General features: G+C 41.1%; 1 protein-coding gene across 1 annotated transcript in view; it reads right to left on the reverse strand.

Moving 5' to 3' along the window:
* The window catches only part of LOC109889705 (cadherin-23), a 648,086-nt gene that overhangs the window by 447,108 nt on the left and 183,759 nt on the right, over positions 1 to 17,219 (reverse strand). The window contains exon 6 of the mRNA XM_031823245.1: positions 13,199 to 13,291. Within this exon, the coding sequence (XP_031679105.1) occupies positions 13,199 to 13,291 (93 nt within the window). The remainder of the gene's footprint in view (positions 1 to 13,198; positions 13,292 to 17,219) is intronic.

Here is a 17,219-nt window from a genome sequence, read left to right on the forward strand (position 1 = left end):
TGTGTCTGAATCCTGGCTTAGGAAGACCACCAAAAACTCAGACATTTTAATTCCAAACTACAACATTTTCAGACAAGATAGAACTGCCAAAGGGGGCGGTGTTGCAATCTACTGCAAAGATAGCCTGCAGAGTTCTGTCCTACTATCCAGGTCTGTACCCAAACAATTTGAAAAAAAAATCCACCTCTCTAAAAACAAGTCTCTCACCGTTGCCGCCTGCTATAGACCACCCTCTGCCCCCAGCTGTGCTCTGGACACCATATGTGAACTGATTGCCCCCCATCTATCTTCAGAGTTCGTGCTGCTAGGCGACCTAAACTGGAACATGCTTAACACCCCAGCCATCCTACAATCTAAACTTGATGCCCTCAATCTCACACAAATTATCAATGAACCTACTAGGTACCTCCCCAAAACCTTAAACACGGGCACCCTCATAGATATCATCCTAACCAACTTCCCCTCTAAATACACCTCTGCTGTCTTCAACCAAGATCTCAGCGATCACTGCCTCATTGCCTGCATCCGTAATGGGTCAGCGGTCAAACGACCGCCACTCATCACTGTAAAACGCTCCCTGAAACACTTCTGCGAGCAGGCCTTTCTAATCGACCTGGCCGGGGTATCCTGGAAGGATATTGATCTCATCCCGTCAGTAGAGGATGCCTGGATATTTTTTTAAAATGCCTTCCTAACCATCCTAAATAAACATGCCCCATTCAAGAAATTTAGAACCAGGAACAGATATAGCCCTTGGTTCTCCCCAGACCTGACTGCCCTTAACCAACACAAAAACATCCTATGGCGTTCTGCATTAGCATCGAACAGCCCCCGTGATATGCAGCTGTTCAGGGAAGCTAGAAATCATTATACACAGGCAGTTAGAAAAGCCAAGGCTAGCTTTTTCAAGCAGAAATTTGCTTCCTGCAACACTAACTCAAAAAAGTTCTGGGACACTGTAAAGTCCATGGAGAAGAAGAACACCTCCTCCCAGCTGCCCACTGCACTGAAGATAGGAAACACTGTCACCACTGATAAATCCACCATAATTGAGAATTTCAATAAGCATTTTTCTACGGCTGGCCATGCTTTCCACCTGGCTACTCCTACCCCGGACAACAGCACTGCACCCCCAACAGCAACTCGCCCAAGCCTTCCCCATTTCTCCTTCTCCCAAATCCATTCAGCTGATGTTCTGAAAGAGCTGACAAATCAGCCGGGCTAGACAATCTGGACCCTTTCTTTCTAAAATTATCTGCCGAAATTGTTGCCACCCCTATTACTAGCCTGTTCAACCTCTCTTTCGTGTCGTCTGAGATTCCCAAAGATTGGAAAGCAGCTGCGGTCATCCCACTCTTCAAAGGGGGGGACACTCTTGACCCAAACTGCTACAGACCTATATCTATCCTACCGTGCCTTTCTAAGGTCTTCGAAAGCCAAGTCAACAAACAGATTACCGACCATTTCGAATCTCACCATACCTTCTCTGCTATGCAATCTGGTTTCAGAGCTGGTCATGGGTGCACCTCAGCCACGCTCAAGGTCCTAAACGATATCTTAACCGCCATCGATAAGAAACATTACTGTGCAGCCGTATTCATTGATCTGGCCAAGGCTTTCGACTCTGTCAATCACCATATCCTCATCGGCAGACTCGACAGCCTTGGTTTCTCAAATGATTGCCTCGCGCAATACGCTGCACCTTGGTCCGCTCCTTTCATCAGCTGTGACAACCATGCAATACACTGCTGGTTCACTGCCTTCTAATATACTACTCTCTGCTTAATATCACATAAAATATGAATTTGAAAGATAGAAATCATGGCAATGATATGAACTATGTCAGTATGGTATTTGTAAAATTGCTAAGAGAATACCATGCGAAAATATTCCCATATACTGTAGGTACAGTTTAAAACATTCTCACACCTATTGTTTTAAAATGATCAGATTACTCAAACTATTAATGCTGAGGATTCAACACTGAGGTAAACACTAATAATCAGGCACTATTTAAAATAAGAAAAATATATACAATAAAAAAATATATTCAAAGAATCATCAAAGAAACCTTTCTTCCAAAAACGTTTATTGGGTTTTTAAAGGTTCTAGGTAAAACGGTTCTTGGTAGAACGCTATCCCTCCGTGAAGAACCCTTTTAGAGCCCATTTTTTTCTAAGAGTGTGCATTTTAGGGCCAGACATGGCTGTACTATCTCCCTCGGCATCGCTGTTGGCTTATCTGTGTTCAATATTCTACTACACCGCCTGTCTACTGGAGGATAAAAAAACAATTGATGAATGGACGAGTTATTAAGGTGTAGATAAAGGAGAGAGAGTGACAGTACAGAAACGGTATAGATTTGTGTGTGTTCGTGCGTGCTTGCCTGTCTCTCTGTATGTACAGTATATGTCATGAATGGGAGAGAGTGGAATTCAAAGAAAGAAAGAGGGGTATTTGGGGAAAGAAAAAAGAAGAGAGAAAGAGAGCAGGAGAAAGAGTGTGTTTGTGTCATTGGGGTAGGATACAGCTGGGGAGAGCAACAGGACACAAAACACACTTGGCGAGTCTCAAAGTCATTAGTGGTGGCATTTGATGATGGCGACGTTTCAATGACACAGAGACTAACTCGCAGTGGGAGAGGGTTTAAGGGTCAGGGAGCATGGGACGAGAGGCTGGGGGTTGGGGAATCGGAACTCCCTGGGGTGACTGGTTTTTATTAAACACTGAGTTGCTGTATACACAAAGACACACACACACACACACACACAGACAGACACACACACACAGAGAGACAAACCGACCCACAGACACAGACAGACAAACAGACAGACACACCGACCCACAGACAGACACACACCCGCACACACACAGACAGACAGACAGACTACATTTAAAATACTTTGAGGTGTGTTATACTAGCTCTAGATCAAGAATCATAGGGCTGAATGCCAGTAAATGTATTATCACCTTTCTTGAGCTCATACCAAAAAGTTAACAGATCAGGATACACCTTACTCTAAAATGTGAAGAAAAAAGAAAACATCTCCCTTACTCAACATGCAGGAACCCTGCACATTGACCATCACCATCATTCTATCACAAGGGGAATCTGTTGTTTTAGTCAAACATTGTGTTTGGGTGATAGTCTCTGGGTGGTTTTCACCTGAGCCGTATGGAAGGACCCTATGGGCTCTAGTCAAATGTAGTAGACTATATGCGGAATAGGGAGCCATTTGAGATGCAGCCATTATCTCTTTGTCTCCACAATGTCTGGTTGCTGTAAATCTGCCCAGCTCATTAGCGCTGACAGAGGGAATGCTAGCAGCCCACCTGCTACCCTTCACCCTCTTTATAGCACCACAAATTAAACTCACAATTACACATGCAGACGCACACAGACGCACACACACACACACACACACTCCTAGTCTCTCCACCTCCTCAATTACCTCTACACGTGCTCAACTACACACACACGCCACTCGTCTACATACCAGCCCTCCCTGTCCTCAGATCATATTGAGCCAGTGTAACAGCTTAATCTGTTCACTGTGCTAACTGGACTGTAGTTCATTTCAATATCTTCATCCACCTTTTTGCTTTCTCTATCAAGAGCTCTTACATCATCACTCTTCTTCTTCCTTTATTCATATTGTCATGTCATTTAGCTGTTTCCCTTTTCTCTCTCTCTGTATTCCTGTTTGATCTCACTTTCCCACTCCCTGTCTCCCATCTCTTTCCACTCCCTTCCATGTTACTTTCCCTATCTCTGTCTCTGTCCCTCCCCCTGTCTATTTTTCTCTGCAGTCAATTTCAGGAACTAGTTTGTTGTCTCAGAGTTGTTAATTAAAGCCGTAATCTGTGATTGACTGGTTACTGTGGCATGTCCGGTGAGTGACAGGTTGATGGAGTGATGTTGCAAAGTTTGCTTTGCCCGTGGTCACCAGAGGTCACAGACGGAGACCATAAAAATGCGGGGGACAAAAAGTTGTCGGAGGCGGAAGATGATGAGAGGGAGGAAGGAAAGACGGGACGGAGTGGAGGAAACAGGATAGGACAGAGAACGGATTGAGTCACAACACCCTCACTGCCTTATCTTCTCCTCGTTTCTCCCATGACTTAGAAACGAGGAGAAGATAAGGCAGTGAGGGTGTTGTGACTCAATCCGTTCCCTGTTCTATAAGTAGTGATACTTTAGTAAACAGGCATTTACCATGGTTTATCTTGAAATAACAGCATTTCAGAAACACGATTTCAGCCTAACTGGTCTTTTGTATTATCAAAATAAAACTATGCTGTATTTACAGGAATGATAACATCCCTGCCCTACAGGTCTATATCTATTTGAATGTGTAATTGCATAGGGTTAAAGTTTAAATGAACAGTTGACATTGGCAGCTCTTAGTAACTGGAACCCTGAGAGAACCATGATATATGCTGATATAACTGTAACACAACCCTGAGAGAACCCTTCGCTCCACTCATAGGACGAGGTAAACAGGGCAGGCTAAACAGTCTCCTATTTCTCTGAATTTATTTGCTGGACTTTATGGATTGAAGAGGAGAAAAATCCCAGTGGCTTTGAAGATTTGGAGAGGACTGGGGGTAGGCTATGCACTCAATATAAACACAACACAATATATGTGTGTGCGCGCTGAGATAGATTTTAGCCTCTGTTTGAAGTTCCACACTCCAACACTTTACTCCACTCTGGCAATTACTTAATATCAAGGATTAGATTGGGGAGAGGGCAAAGAAGAGGGATAGAGGGGGAAAGAGAGAGAGAGAAAGATGGAGAGGGGGAAGAGAGCAACTGAAAATGGGAGAGGAAGGGAGGGATAGAAAGCGAGATAGAAAAAAGGTGGAAGAGTTGGTGGAGGTAGTAGACAGAGAGAGAAAGACAAGCTGTAGGGTAGAGATTTAGGACAGCACTCCACATGGAGAGTTGTTCTGTTTGGAAGGCAAGTTGACTTTCTCCAAATATGAGAAAGACGATGATTCCCAAACCAGTTCTTTCTCTACATCTTCTGACCATTAAAATGGAATGTTGTTTAAACATTCTGAGAACAAATCCAAACTGTTCTGACTGTTCTAGGAATATTTGTTTTTAAGTTGCAGTTTGAGAATGTTTTACTCGAGTTCCTTAAAAAATGTCCTGGTTGGTTTTATTAACACTCTGAGAACAGAAATGATAAGTTATTTGAAGGTAATTAAATAACATTCTGAGAACATTCTCTAAATCTTGTGAACATTTTCTTATGGTTATTTTTGAATGTTTTCTTAACCCTCTAAGAATGAAATGCAAAGGTTTTTGTAAGTTTTTTAATACGATTTTCATAACACTGCGAGCTTAATTTGGGTTAGATTTGTTTTACTCCAAACACAGAGAGGACACATAAATGAATGCAAACACATGTATTTATTGTTTATTGTGATACTGTTAAAGGAAGTAAATTACTCTGTTTTAATATACAATTAAAATTAAACACTCTGTCCATTCATAAGGACTTGTAAGACCCTTATTCTATAATAATAGACAGAGCTCAGTCTCAAAATCAAACAGCAGAGTTTATTCTCGAGAGTACTGAATACTATACAGTTTTACCACAGGTTATAAACTGAAAATGACGTCCTTAGTTCCAGCCCTATTCCGTGCCATCTCCGTTCCAGTACAAAGGCTGTATCTCAAGCCCTACTGGTCTCCCTACCAATTTAATATAATTTACGAGTCAAGGTTTTCTCGTGTAGATAAGCATTCTAGCCAGTCTGATTCATTTGTACCAAGGAACAGACCGTCATTGTTCTAACTCTTGACCACATTCACACACATTATATTCAGTACTGGGATCAAGAAAGAAAATTCATACATGTACAGTAACATAATAGTATTCTGATTAGTAAATATACAGTAACATAATAGTATTCTGATTAGTACATATACAGTAACATAATAGTATTCTGATTCGTCAGGACTGATTGAAATGTATACATAATTAGTAATCATGATGATAAAAATGATGATCATGATGATAAAAATTCCCTTAACAGATACGGCATCAATGAGTTTCAAACCTATGATCTTCTGTTCGCTATCCATGGAATTAGTCCACTATGCCATCATGTTTTTTACACATACCAGCTCTTCTTTTTAGCCTATTCAAACAGACCCCAATTCAAAGGAAACAAAGCGATTGTGGCTGTGACCGCGGATGGTGGCTGTTCAAATCTCTGCTGTTTGTTGCGGTTTCCATCGGCCATGTGAGCTGTGCTGGTTTGGTTTGCGTGGAGTACCAGCGTTAGCCTACGTTGTTACCATCATCGCTCCCAAAGTTAAAGAAGGTGGAAGTAATGGAGAGGACAGTGTTTCACTATCAGAGGTGCGTGATCTTTAAAATCAACAAAAAACATGTCTAAAAGCAATTGTTACAGCAACAGGGAAAGAGCTTCAAGACTCAACAAACAAAATAATGGATGATCTGACCAGAGAGGTCCAATACCTTAAGAACAGTTTGCAGTTCTCCCAGGGAGAGGTGGACGTCCTGAAAGAGACTTGCAGCAAGATGACAAACAATTCCACACAAAATTGGCACTGTCTGCGAATCATTACCACACATGACTGGGAAAACAGGCTATCTAGAAGGACAATCCATGAGGAATACCATACGAGAGTCTCCACATGAGACCTGGACAAAGGATAAAGTGAGAAAAACGATCACCGAAAAGCTGCAGAAAGATCAAGGGAACATTGAGGTGGGGCGTGCCCAAAGGTTGCAAAAACCTGTAACCAGCCCAGGTGACAGACCCAGACCGATAGTGGTCAAGTTACTAAGGTTCAAAGATGGCTGTTCTGGAGAGAGCCACGAATTTGAGAGGAACCAACATCTTCCTCAACGAGGAGTTCTCTGAAGCTGTGTGCCAGAGGCGGAAATAACTTATCCCAGCTATTAAGCTGCCAGAGAATGTGGGGACATAGCTTACATCTGCCACAACAAGCTCATTGTTCACCCTCTCTCCCAAAAGACTGGGAGGAGCGAGAGAGCCAAGCTTCCGGCACAGTAGCTTCAGCCCAATATCACAAACACACACCAACAAGTGTCCTATTTTTTTTGTCTCCACATTATGCCTATCTCAGATAAGCTACCCAGGGAAGGGCTAAGAATAGCCAATATTAGTATATGTTTTGCCTTAGATATAAGGTTCATGAAATTAATAACTTGATAACATTGGATAACATTGAGGGGTAGATCAGCTTTAATATTGCAGATAGATTGTAGCTCCATATATATATATATATATATATATATATAGTGCCAGTCAAAAGTTTAGACACACCTACTCATTCAAGAGTTTTTCTTTATTTTTACTATTTTCTACATTGTAGAATAATAAAATAACACATATGGAATTATGTTGTAACCAAAAAAAGTGTTTAACAAATCTAAATATATTTTATATTTGAGATTCTTCAAAGTAGACACCCTTTGCCTTTGCTTATTTGAGCTGTTCTTGCCATACCATGGACTTGGTATTTAACCAAATCTCCTGCATACCACCCCTACATTGTCACAACACAACTGATTGGCTCCAACACATTAAGAAGGAAAGAAATCTCACAATTGAACTTTTATCAAGGCACACCTGTTATTTGAAATGAATTCCAGGTGACTATCTCATGATGCTGGTTGAGAGAATGCCAATGACCCGCCACTATGTTCAACAGCAGGGAAAACCCCATAATTGATATTTTTCCAACTTGAAATTTGATGACTTTTCCGAGCGTGACACCAACAAAAACTGAAACATCGCCTTTGTTCATATTTACATGAAAAATGTACACCACCAGGGTACAACGATTGTCTTAAGTTCAGCTTTGACCCGGAGTTATAAAATAATTTACACTCCACAAAAAAACACAAAGACACACACACACACACACACAATGAGATATTGAGATTATGTGTGCTACTGATTGAACTCAGCCAGCAGCTCCTGAAAAATGAAGATCACCATGGTTGGCACAGTTAGAAAGAACAAGCCTGAGCTCCCCCTTGCACTCCTCGCAACAAGGTGGAGAGATGACTTCTCATCAAAGTTTGCCTTCACCCCCACCACCACTCTAGTTTCTTACCTCCCAAAGATAAACAAGAATTTGATCCTCCTGAGAACACTGCACAAAACAGCTGATATCAGTGATCGTGAGGACAGGGAGCCAGCATCATCCTGGACTACAACCACAACAAAGGAGGCATGGACAACCTGGACAAGGTGATTGGAGCTTGCAGATGCAGGATGATGACTGCCCCTGGTCATCTTCCATAACATCATTGCTGTGTCCTCATACAATGCCTTTGTGATATGAAACAAGATCAACCCTGCCTGGATGCCTGATAAGCGGAACAAGAGGACAGTGTTCCTGGAGCGGCTGGGACAGGCACTTGTAACCCCACACATTCAAAGAAGGGAGCGCATCCCCCGCACAGCAGCCTCTGCAGCTCTTGTGAAAGCTGTTCAAGGGGCTGAATCGTGTCCTGATCCACCTGAGGCTGCAGTTGGGGCAGGCAAGAGGAGGAGATACCAATTCTGCCCCGCAAAGACTGTCAAACAAATACTATGTGCTGCACATGTGAGAAATACATCTGCAAAGTCCATGCACACACATTTTCATACTGTCCTACATGTGCTAATTAGAGTTGATTGATTTATGTTCTTCATGTTTTTGTTTTGTATCTATTATCTTATTTGATTCGTATTTATTGTTGTTGGTACACCTTGTGGGTGGGAGCAATGATTCAAAAATGGGAGAATACTATAATTTTGTAGTTGAAATCTACATTGTACAATTTATAAGAATATATCACTATGTTGCCAAAAAATTCAAGACTGTTATTGTTTCCCTTTAATAAAATACATTCAAAACAACTTTCTGCACATTTCTGCTACTTTCTTAGGGTATGCAAGTGCTATCTCTTGCAAAAATATATATATATTACACCTATGCAGTACCTTTAGCAATAATAATAATAATTAACCTCTCTTTAGTAAAGAAAACAATTATGACAGGTGTGTTCTACTAGAAACAAGTGGTGTCCACTGATTAAATGTCTTTCTGCACTGTGAAGAGGGAAAAACCAGATATTACAAAGTTTGTGATGAATGGCAGGTTGTTTCTTCATGCAAAATAGCTTTGGGGTTCAAATTCAATCAAGCTCCTTTATTTTGGGGGTTTAATGAAGGCGGGTCATTTTTGACCCTTAGGACAAAGGGAGAATACAGAATGTTAAGACTACACAAGGGTTAAATGAAACTGGTATTCTTTTTTATTTGTTACAATTTTCTTTAACCAATTAGGGTCTTCAATGAAGGGCCAACAGAAAAATGCCCTACTTTTTACCTTCCACCTCCCTCTTCCATTTTTGCAGTAATGCTGGAATTAGTTAGTTGTAATTGTGGGTAGAGCAGACATTTCCAAATATTTTGATAGCTGCATGTGAGAACTCCACTAGTCCTATTTATGATTTAATTTAGAAAGATTATAGCATGTTTTTATTCAAATTTTTTATATCTATTTTTTTAAATCTATTAGTATATTTGAATTTAACAACAATATTAGTTGTATTATTTTTGGTGGATTAAATTGAAATTGCAACAAACTTTCTATGTTTTATTTTTTTAATAGTGATATTTGGGAGATTATTTCCTTGTGAAATAACCGAAAGTGCAACGTTGTAATCTGAATAAAAGGAAAAAGGCCATTCTTGAACATGGGGTGAGACATTCTTATTAATTTGCTAGAGAAGCAGTTCAGATTTAAGTTAAACTTTTGTATGACTGAAGCTTTTAGTGAGAAGTCTAATGTTTAATATTTAAGCATTTCTGCCCCCAGAAATTCATAGTCATTGTATAAATAGGCCTGCTTAATTTTGTCTGGCCTGCCATTCCAAATAAAATTGAATACTTTTTCTCATACATTTTAAATAACTGTTTGCTAGGTGTAGGCAAGACCATAAGCAAATTGGTAAACTGGGATATGACTAAAGAGTTAATCGTGGTGATTTTTGCTAACATTCTATAAAAATGTATCGGCGTGAGATCATTTATGTATTTTGTAATATGTATATAGAGTATGTCTAAATCACCAACAGACAATTGTATTGGTAAACTACACGGTAATGTAAAAGTTTTATTTTTTAGTGATCCAATATGTAATATAGTACACTTATCATAATTTGGTTGTAAAAAGTATCTAGATACTCTATGATTGTGGATTTAAAATACAACATGAATCATCAGTGTACAATGACACCTTTGTTTTTAAGCCCTGTATTTCTAACCGTTTGAAATGATTGTTGGATCTGTATTTTAATAGCTAACATTTCAATAGATAGTGGACAACCTTGTTTTACTCCTCTTGACAACTTAAACCCTTTTGAGAAGTAGCCATTATTTACCATTTTACACCTAAGGTTGTTAACCCATTTTATAAGAGATTGTCCAAAATTGAAATGTTCCAGGCATTTAAAAAATATTAATTCTATGCGCTATACATTTTGCTAGAATTTTTGCATCACAACACCGAAGTGACCAATTTTTTCAATGGACTGGATCTTTATGTACACCACTTGTATCCTGTTTCAGTAATAATGAAATCAGACCTTCTTGTTGAGTTTCCGGTAATCTACCATTTAAATAGGAGTGGTTAAAACATATATCAAACAAGTTTGTTAATGGGATCTTTAACAAATACAGATGAACTGTCAATCTCTGAAACTCAATTAGATGATTCCTTTGAGGATACAGCAGTAACAATCCAGGGATATAATGTCTAAAGAAAAGACACAAATGCCTATGGGGGAGGTGTTGCTGTATATGTTCAGAGCCATATCACTGTAATGCTTAGAGAAGATCATAGATCAAGTGTTGTGGTTGCAAGTTCACCTGCCTCATCTAAAGCCTCTTCTTTTGGGGTGCTACAATAGGCTAACAGTCAGTATTTTAATAAAATGTGTGCAAAGCTTGATAGTGTGTGTGTGTGATGTTAACAGAGAGGTCTATTTTCTGGGTGACCTGAACATTGACTGGTTAGCAACTAGCTGTCCTCTCAAGAGGAAGCTTCTAACTGTGACGAATGGCTGTAACATGACCCACGTTATCACTCAACCAACTACAGTGCATACCGATAGTGTTGGATCTGTGACATCCACTTGTATTGATCATATCTTCACTAATGCTACAGAGCTTTGCTCTGAAGAATCATCAGTTCCCAATGGCTGTAGTGACCATAGCATTGTGGTAATAACAGGGAAAGCCAAAGTATCAACAGCAGGTCCTAAAGTAAATGATAAGAGATCATACAAAATGTTTTCTCATGATTCTTTTGTTGAGGATGTAGAAAATGCATGTTGGTCTGAAGTGTATGAGGAACTGAACCCAGATGCACCTCTGAGAGTGTTTATAAAATGATTAATGTAAATTGTTGACAAGCATGAACCTGTTATGAAATTAACTGTGAAAACTGTTAGAGCCTCCTGGATTGATGATGAATTAAAAATAAATTATACAAAAGTGGAGGCAAACAAGTCAGGCTGCTCAGCTAATCGGTTGACATACTGTATATTTAGAAAGGTTGTGAATAAACTTAACAAAAATAACAATAAATTACATTGCCAAACCAAGATAAATGACATAAAACACAATGAAAAAATACTTTGGAGTACGTTAATAACTTCTTAAGTATGAGGTCCCTGTGTCGGGATCAAAATCGGCTGGATATTTTAGAGCGCCACCTATTGTTTTCGATAAAACTCAAACTTTCATTAAAACACAAATGCAAGGTAGTGAATTAAAGCTACACTCGTTGTGAATCTAGCCACCAAGTCAGATTTGTAAAATGCTTTTCGGCGAAAGCATGAGAAGCTATTATCTTATAGCAATCACCCCCCCAAAATACCAGACCGTCAACAAAACAACAGATTTTGCGGTAGCCGGCGCTACCCAAAACGCAGAAATAAAATATAAAACATTCATTACCTTTGACGAGCTTCTTTCTTGGCACTCCTATATGTCACATAAACATCACAATTGGGTCTTTTTCCCGATTAAATCCGTCATTGTATACCCAAAATGTGATTTGCTGAAGACCGGTCTGATCCAGAAAAATGGATGACGCAACGTCACTTTTTAAAATGACAAAAGTTGCCTATACTTTTACGAATCACTTCAAACTACTTTTCTAAACCAACTTTAGGTATTAATAAACGTTAATAATCTATTAAATTGATCACGGGGCGATCTGTATTCGATAGCAGCAAGTCTTGAAATCATCGTCCATGTTTTCACAATCATAACATCCTGTGGTGAGCCTCAAGAAAGGAAATGCCTAAACGTAACCAAACCAAGGATAAAGCAGGCCCAAAATGCAAGCACTGGCGACATCGTGTGGAAGCTGTAGGCGTTTACAGGGGATTCCCATGTATTTTTTTCAGCCTTAGATAATACATTGACTGGCGGATGGATATTTTTTTTGTGTTTCGGTGAACAGTTTTTCGACACATTTTGACTCCTAACACGTTATGTTATAGCCACAGACACGATTTAACCAGTTTTAGAGACTTCAGAGTGTTTTCTATACACACACACTTATCATATGCATATACTATATTCCTGGCATGAGTAGCAGGACGCTGAAATGTTGCACGATTTTTAACAAAAAGCTGCGAAAATTCGCATCATCCCTAAGAGGTTTTAAATGGTATCATGGGCAGAAAACACAATTCATTTCCATCAAGATGATGAGTTATTTATAACAAAATGTTTTGATATTGCCAAAAATGTCAATGACTATTTCGCTAGTAAAGTGGGAAAACTATTTTTATAACGTACTGTGATACAAATTCCAGATTTTACACATAGTCAAATAACATACAGTTCACATATCCATACACACCACGCAAGACATGCCATCAGGGGTCTCATCACAGTCCCCAAGTCAAAAACAAATTCATGGCAACAGAGCCATGATCGCATGGAACTCCCTTCTATCTCCAATTACACAAGAAAACATCAAAATTATCTTTAAAAAATGTATAAAACATCTCATGGCACAATAGGGATTTTGAAGTGACATACACACAAACACGAACACACAGACACACTATCACACTACAACACACACATACTGTACATGACTGTAGCCTACCTCTGCGATGTGTACTGTGTACAGCTGGCCATGGAATGTTGGGGAGTTGTCATTCACGTCTCCTATCTGGATATTTACTGTGTCTTTGACCACCTGCGAAGGCACAAGAGGTACTGATTTGTTATTACACAAACACACACAGGCAAGGAGAAATACAGACCCCCCCCCCCCACACACACACACGCAGTACATACACTCTGCACAGCAGGGCCGCCGCCTAAAAATAAAACATCTTCAAACATACAGACTGCATCTGAAGCAATTTCTTTTTAGATGCTGTTTTCTATAGGTCTATTTATTTCTCCAACACATCACAAATTGTAAGCAATTGTAAGCAATATTTTGCTCCCCTGAAGTAGAGTATATTGTGATAAATTGCAGGCCACACTACTTCTCTAGAGAGTTTTCGGCTATACTTTTCGTGGCTGTTTATTTACCACCACAGACAGATGCTGGCACTAAGACCGCACTCAACTGTATAAGGAAATAAGCAAACAGGAAACCACTCACCCAGAGGCGGCGCTCCTAGTGGCCGGAAACTTTAATGCAGGGAAACTTAAATCAGTTCTACCAAATTTCCATCAACATGTCAAATGTACAGCCAGATGGAAAAAAATTACCTGTACTCCACCTACAGAGACGCGCACAAAGCTCTCCCTCACCCTCCATTTGGTAAATCCGACCACAACTCTATCCTACTTATTCCTGCTTACACGAGCCTACCAGATGAGCTTAATCAATTCTATGCTCGCTTTGAGGCAAGCAACACTGAGGCATGCATGAGAGCATCAGCTGTTCCGGATGACTGTGTGATCACGCTCTCCGTAGCCGACGTGAGTAAGACCTTTAAAAAGGTCAACATATACAAGGCTGCGGGGCAAGATGGATTACCAGGATGTGTGCTCCGGGCATGTGTGCTGACCAACTGGCAGGTGTCTTCACTGACATTTTCAACATGTCCTTGACTGAGTCTGTAATACCAACATGTTTCAAGCAGACCACCATAGTCCCTGTGCCCAAGAACACAAAGGCAACCTGCCTAAATGACTACAGACCCGTAGCACTCACGTCCGTAACCATGAAGTGCTTTGAAAGGTTGACTCACTTCAACACCATTATCCCAGAAACCCTAGACCCACTCCAATTTGCATACCGCCCAAACAGATCCAAAAATAATGCAATCTCTATTGCAATCCACACTGCCCTTTCCCACCTGGACAAAAGGAACTCTTATGTGAGAATGCTATCCATTGACTACAGCTCAGCGTTCAACACCATAGTACCCAGCTCATCACAAAGCTAAGGATCCTGCGACTAAACACCTCCCTCTGCAACTGGATCCTGGACTTCCTGATGGGCCGCCCCCAGGTGGTGAGGCTAGATAGCAACACATCTGCCACGCTGATCCTCAACACTGGAGCACCACAGGGGTGCATGCTCAGTCCCCTCCTGTACACCCTGCTCACCCACGACCGCATGGCCAGGCATGACTCCAACCCCATCATTAAGTTTGCCGACGACACAACAGTGGTAGGCCTGATCACCAACAACGATGAGACAGCCTATAGGGAGGAGGTCAGATACCTGGCTGTGTGGTGCCAGAATAACAACCTATCCCTCAACGTAACCAAGACTAAGGAGATGATGGAGGACCGAGCATGCCCCCATTCTCATCGACAGGGCTGTAGTGGAGCACGTTGAGAGCATCAAGTTTCTTGGTGTCCACATCAACATCAAACTGGAATGGTCCAAACACACCAAGCCAGTCGTGAAGAGGGTACGACAAAGCCTATTTCCCCTCAGAAAACTAAAAAGATTTGGCATGGGTCCTGAGCTCCTCATAAGGCTCTACAGCTGCAACATCATTGCCTGGTATGGCAATTGCTCAGCCTCTGACCGCAAGGCACTACAGAGGGTAGTGCGTACTGCCCAGTACATCACTGGGGCTAAGCTGCCTGCCATCCAGGACCTCTACACCAGGTGGTGTCAGAGGAAGGCTCTAAAAGTTCTCAAAGACCCCAGCCACCCCAGTCATAGACTGATCTCTCTAATACCGCATGGCAAGCGGTACCAGAGTGCCAAGTCTAGGACAAAAAGGCTTCTCTACAGTTTTTACCCCCAAGCCATAAGATTCCTGAACAGGTAAACAAATGGCTACCCAGACTATTTGCATTGTGTGCCCCTCCAACCCCTCGTTTTACGCTGCTGCTACTCTCTGCTTATCATATATGCATAGTCACTTTAACTATACATTCATGTAAATACTACCTCAATTGGGCCGACCAACCAGTGCTACCGCACATTGGCTAACCGGGCTATCTGCATTGTGTCCCCGCCACCCACCACCCGCCAACCCCTCTTTTACTCTACTGCTACTCTCTGTTCATCATATATGCATAGTCACTTTAACCATATCTACATGTACATACTACCTCAATCAGCCTGACAACCGGTGTCTGTATGTAGCTAGTTCTATAGCCTCGCTACTGTATATAGCCTGTCTTTTTACTGTTGTTTTATTTCTTTACCTACCTATTGTTCACCTAATACCTTTTTTGCACTATTGGTTAGAGTCTGTAAGCATTTCACTGTAGGTTGAGAATTTGTTCTTGTAACATCAATGACCAAATCAAAGTTAATTTGTCAAGGGCGCTAAATACAACAGGTGTACAAATGAACTTTGATTTGATTTGATCATTGATGTTAATGCTTCTTTATTTATTTCACCTTTATTTAACCAGGTGGGCAAGTTGAGAACAAGTTATCATTTACAATTGCGACCTGGTCAACATAAAGCAAAGCAGTTCGACACATACAAGAACACATGGACATGGAAACACATGAGTTACACATGGAGTAAAACAAACATATAGTCAATAATACAGTAGAAAAATAAGTCTATATACAATGTGATACAGTATAGCAAGTAAAACACTCGAATGGTAGATTTGATAGAAATAATGGGGTGCAAAGGAGCAAAATAAATAAATAAATACAGTAGGGGGAGAGGTCGTTGTTTGGGCTAAATTATAGATTGGCTATGTGCAGGTGCAGTAATCTGTGAGCTGCTCTCACAGCTGGTGCTTAAAGCTAGTGAGGGAGATAAGTGTTTCCAGTTTCAGAGATTTTTGTAGTTCGTTCCAGTCATTGGCAGCAGAGAACTGGAAGGGGAGGCGGCCAAAGGAAGAATTGGTTTTGGGGATGACCAGAGAGATATACCTGCAGGAGCGCATGCTCCCACCTGGTGCTGCTATGGTGACCAGTGAGCTGAGATAAGAGGGGACTTTACCTAGCAGGGTCTTGTAGATGACCTGGAGCCAGTGGGTTTGGCAACGAGTATGAAGCGAGGGCCAGCCAATGAGAGCGTACAGGTCGCATTGATGGGTAGTATATGGGGCTTTGGTGACAAAACGGATGGCACTGTGATAGACTGCATCCAATTTATTGAGTAGGGTATTGGAGACTATTTTGTAAATGACATCGCCGAAGTCGAGGATCGGTAGGATGGTCAGTTTTAGGAGGGTATGTTTGGCAGCATGAGTGAAGGATGCTTTGTTGCGAAATAGGAAGCCAATTCTAGATTTAACTTTGTATTGGAGATGTTTGATATGAGTCTGGAAGGAGAGTTTACAGTCTAACCAGACACCTAGGTATTTGTAGTTGTCCACATATTCTAAGTCAGAACCGTCCAGAGTGGTGATGTTGGACGGGCGGGCAGGTGCAGGCAGCGATCGGTTGAAGAGCATGCATTTAGTTTTACTTGTATTTAAGAGCAATTGGAGGCCACGGAAGGAGAGTTGTATGGCATTGAAGCTCGTCTGGAGGGTTGTTAACACAGTGTACAAAGAAGGGCCAGAAGTATACAGAATGGTGTCATCTGCGTAGAGGTGGATCAGGGACTCACCAGCAGCAAGAGCGACATCATTGATGTATACAGAGAAGAGTCGGTCCAAGAATTGAACCCTGTGGCACCCCCATAGAGACTGCCAGAGGCCCAGACAACAGGCCCTCCGATTTGACA

This window comes from Oncorhynchus kisutch, linkage group LG4 (assembly GCF_002021735.2).
Source record: "Oncorhynchus kisutch isolate 150728-3 linkage group LG4, Okis_V2, whole genome shotgun sequence".
Taxonomy (NCBI): Eukaryota; Metazoa; Chordata; class Actinopteri; order Salmoniformes; family Salmonidae; genus Oncorhynchus; species Oncorhynchus kisutch.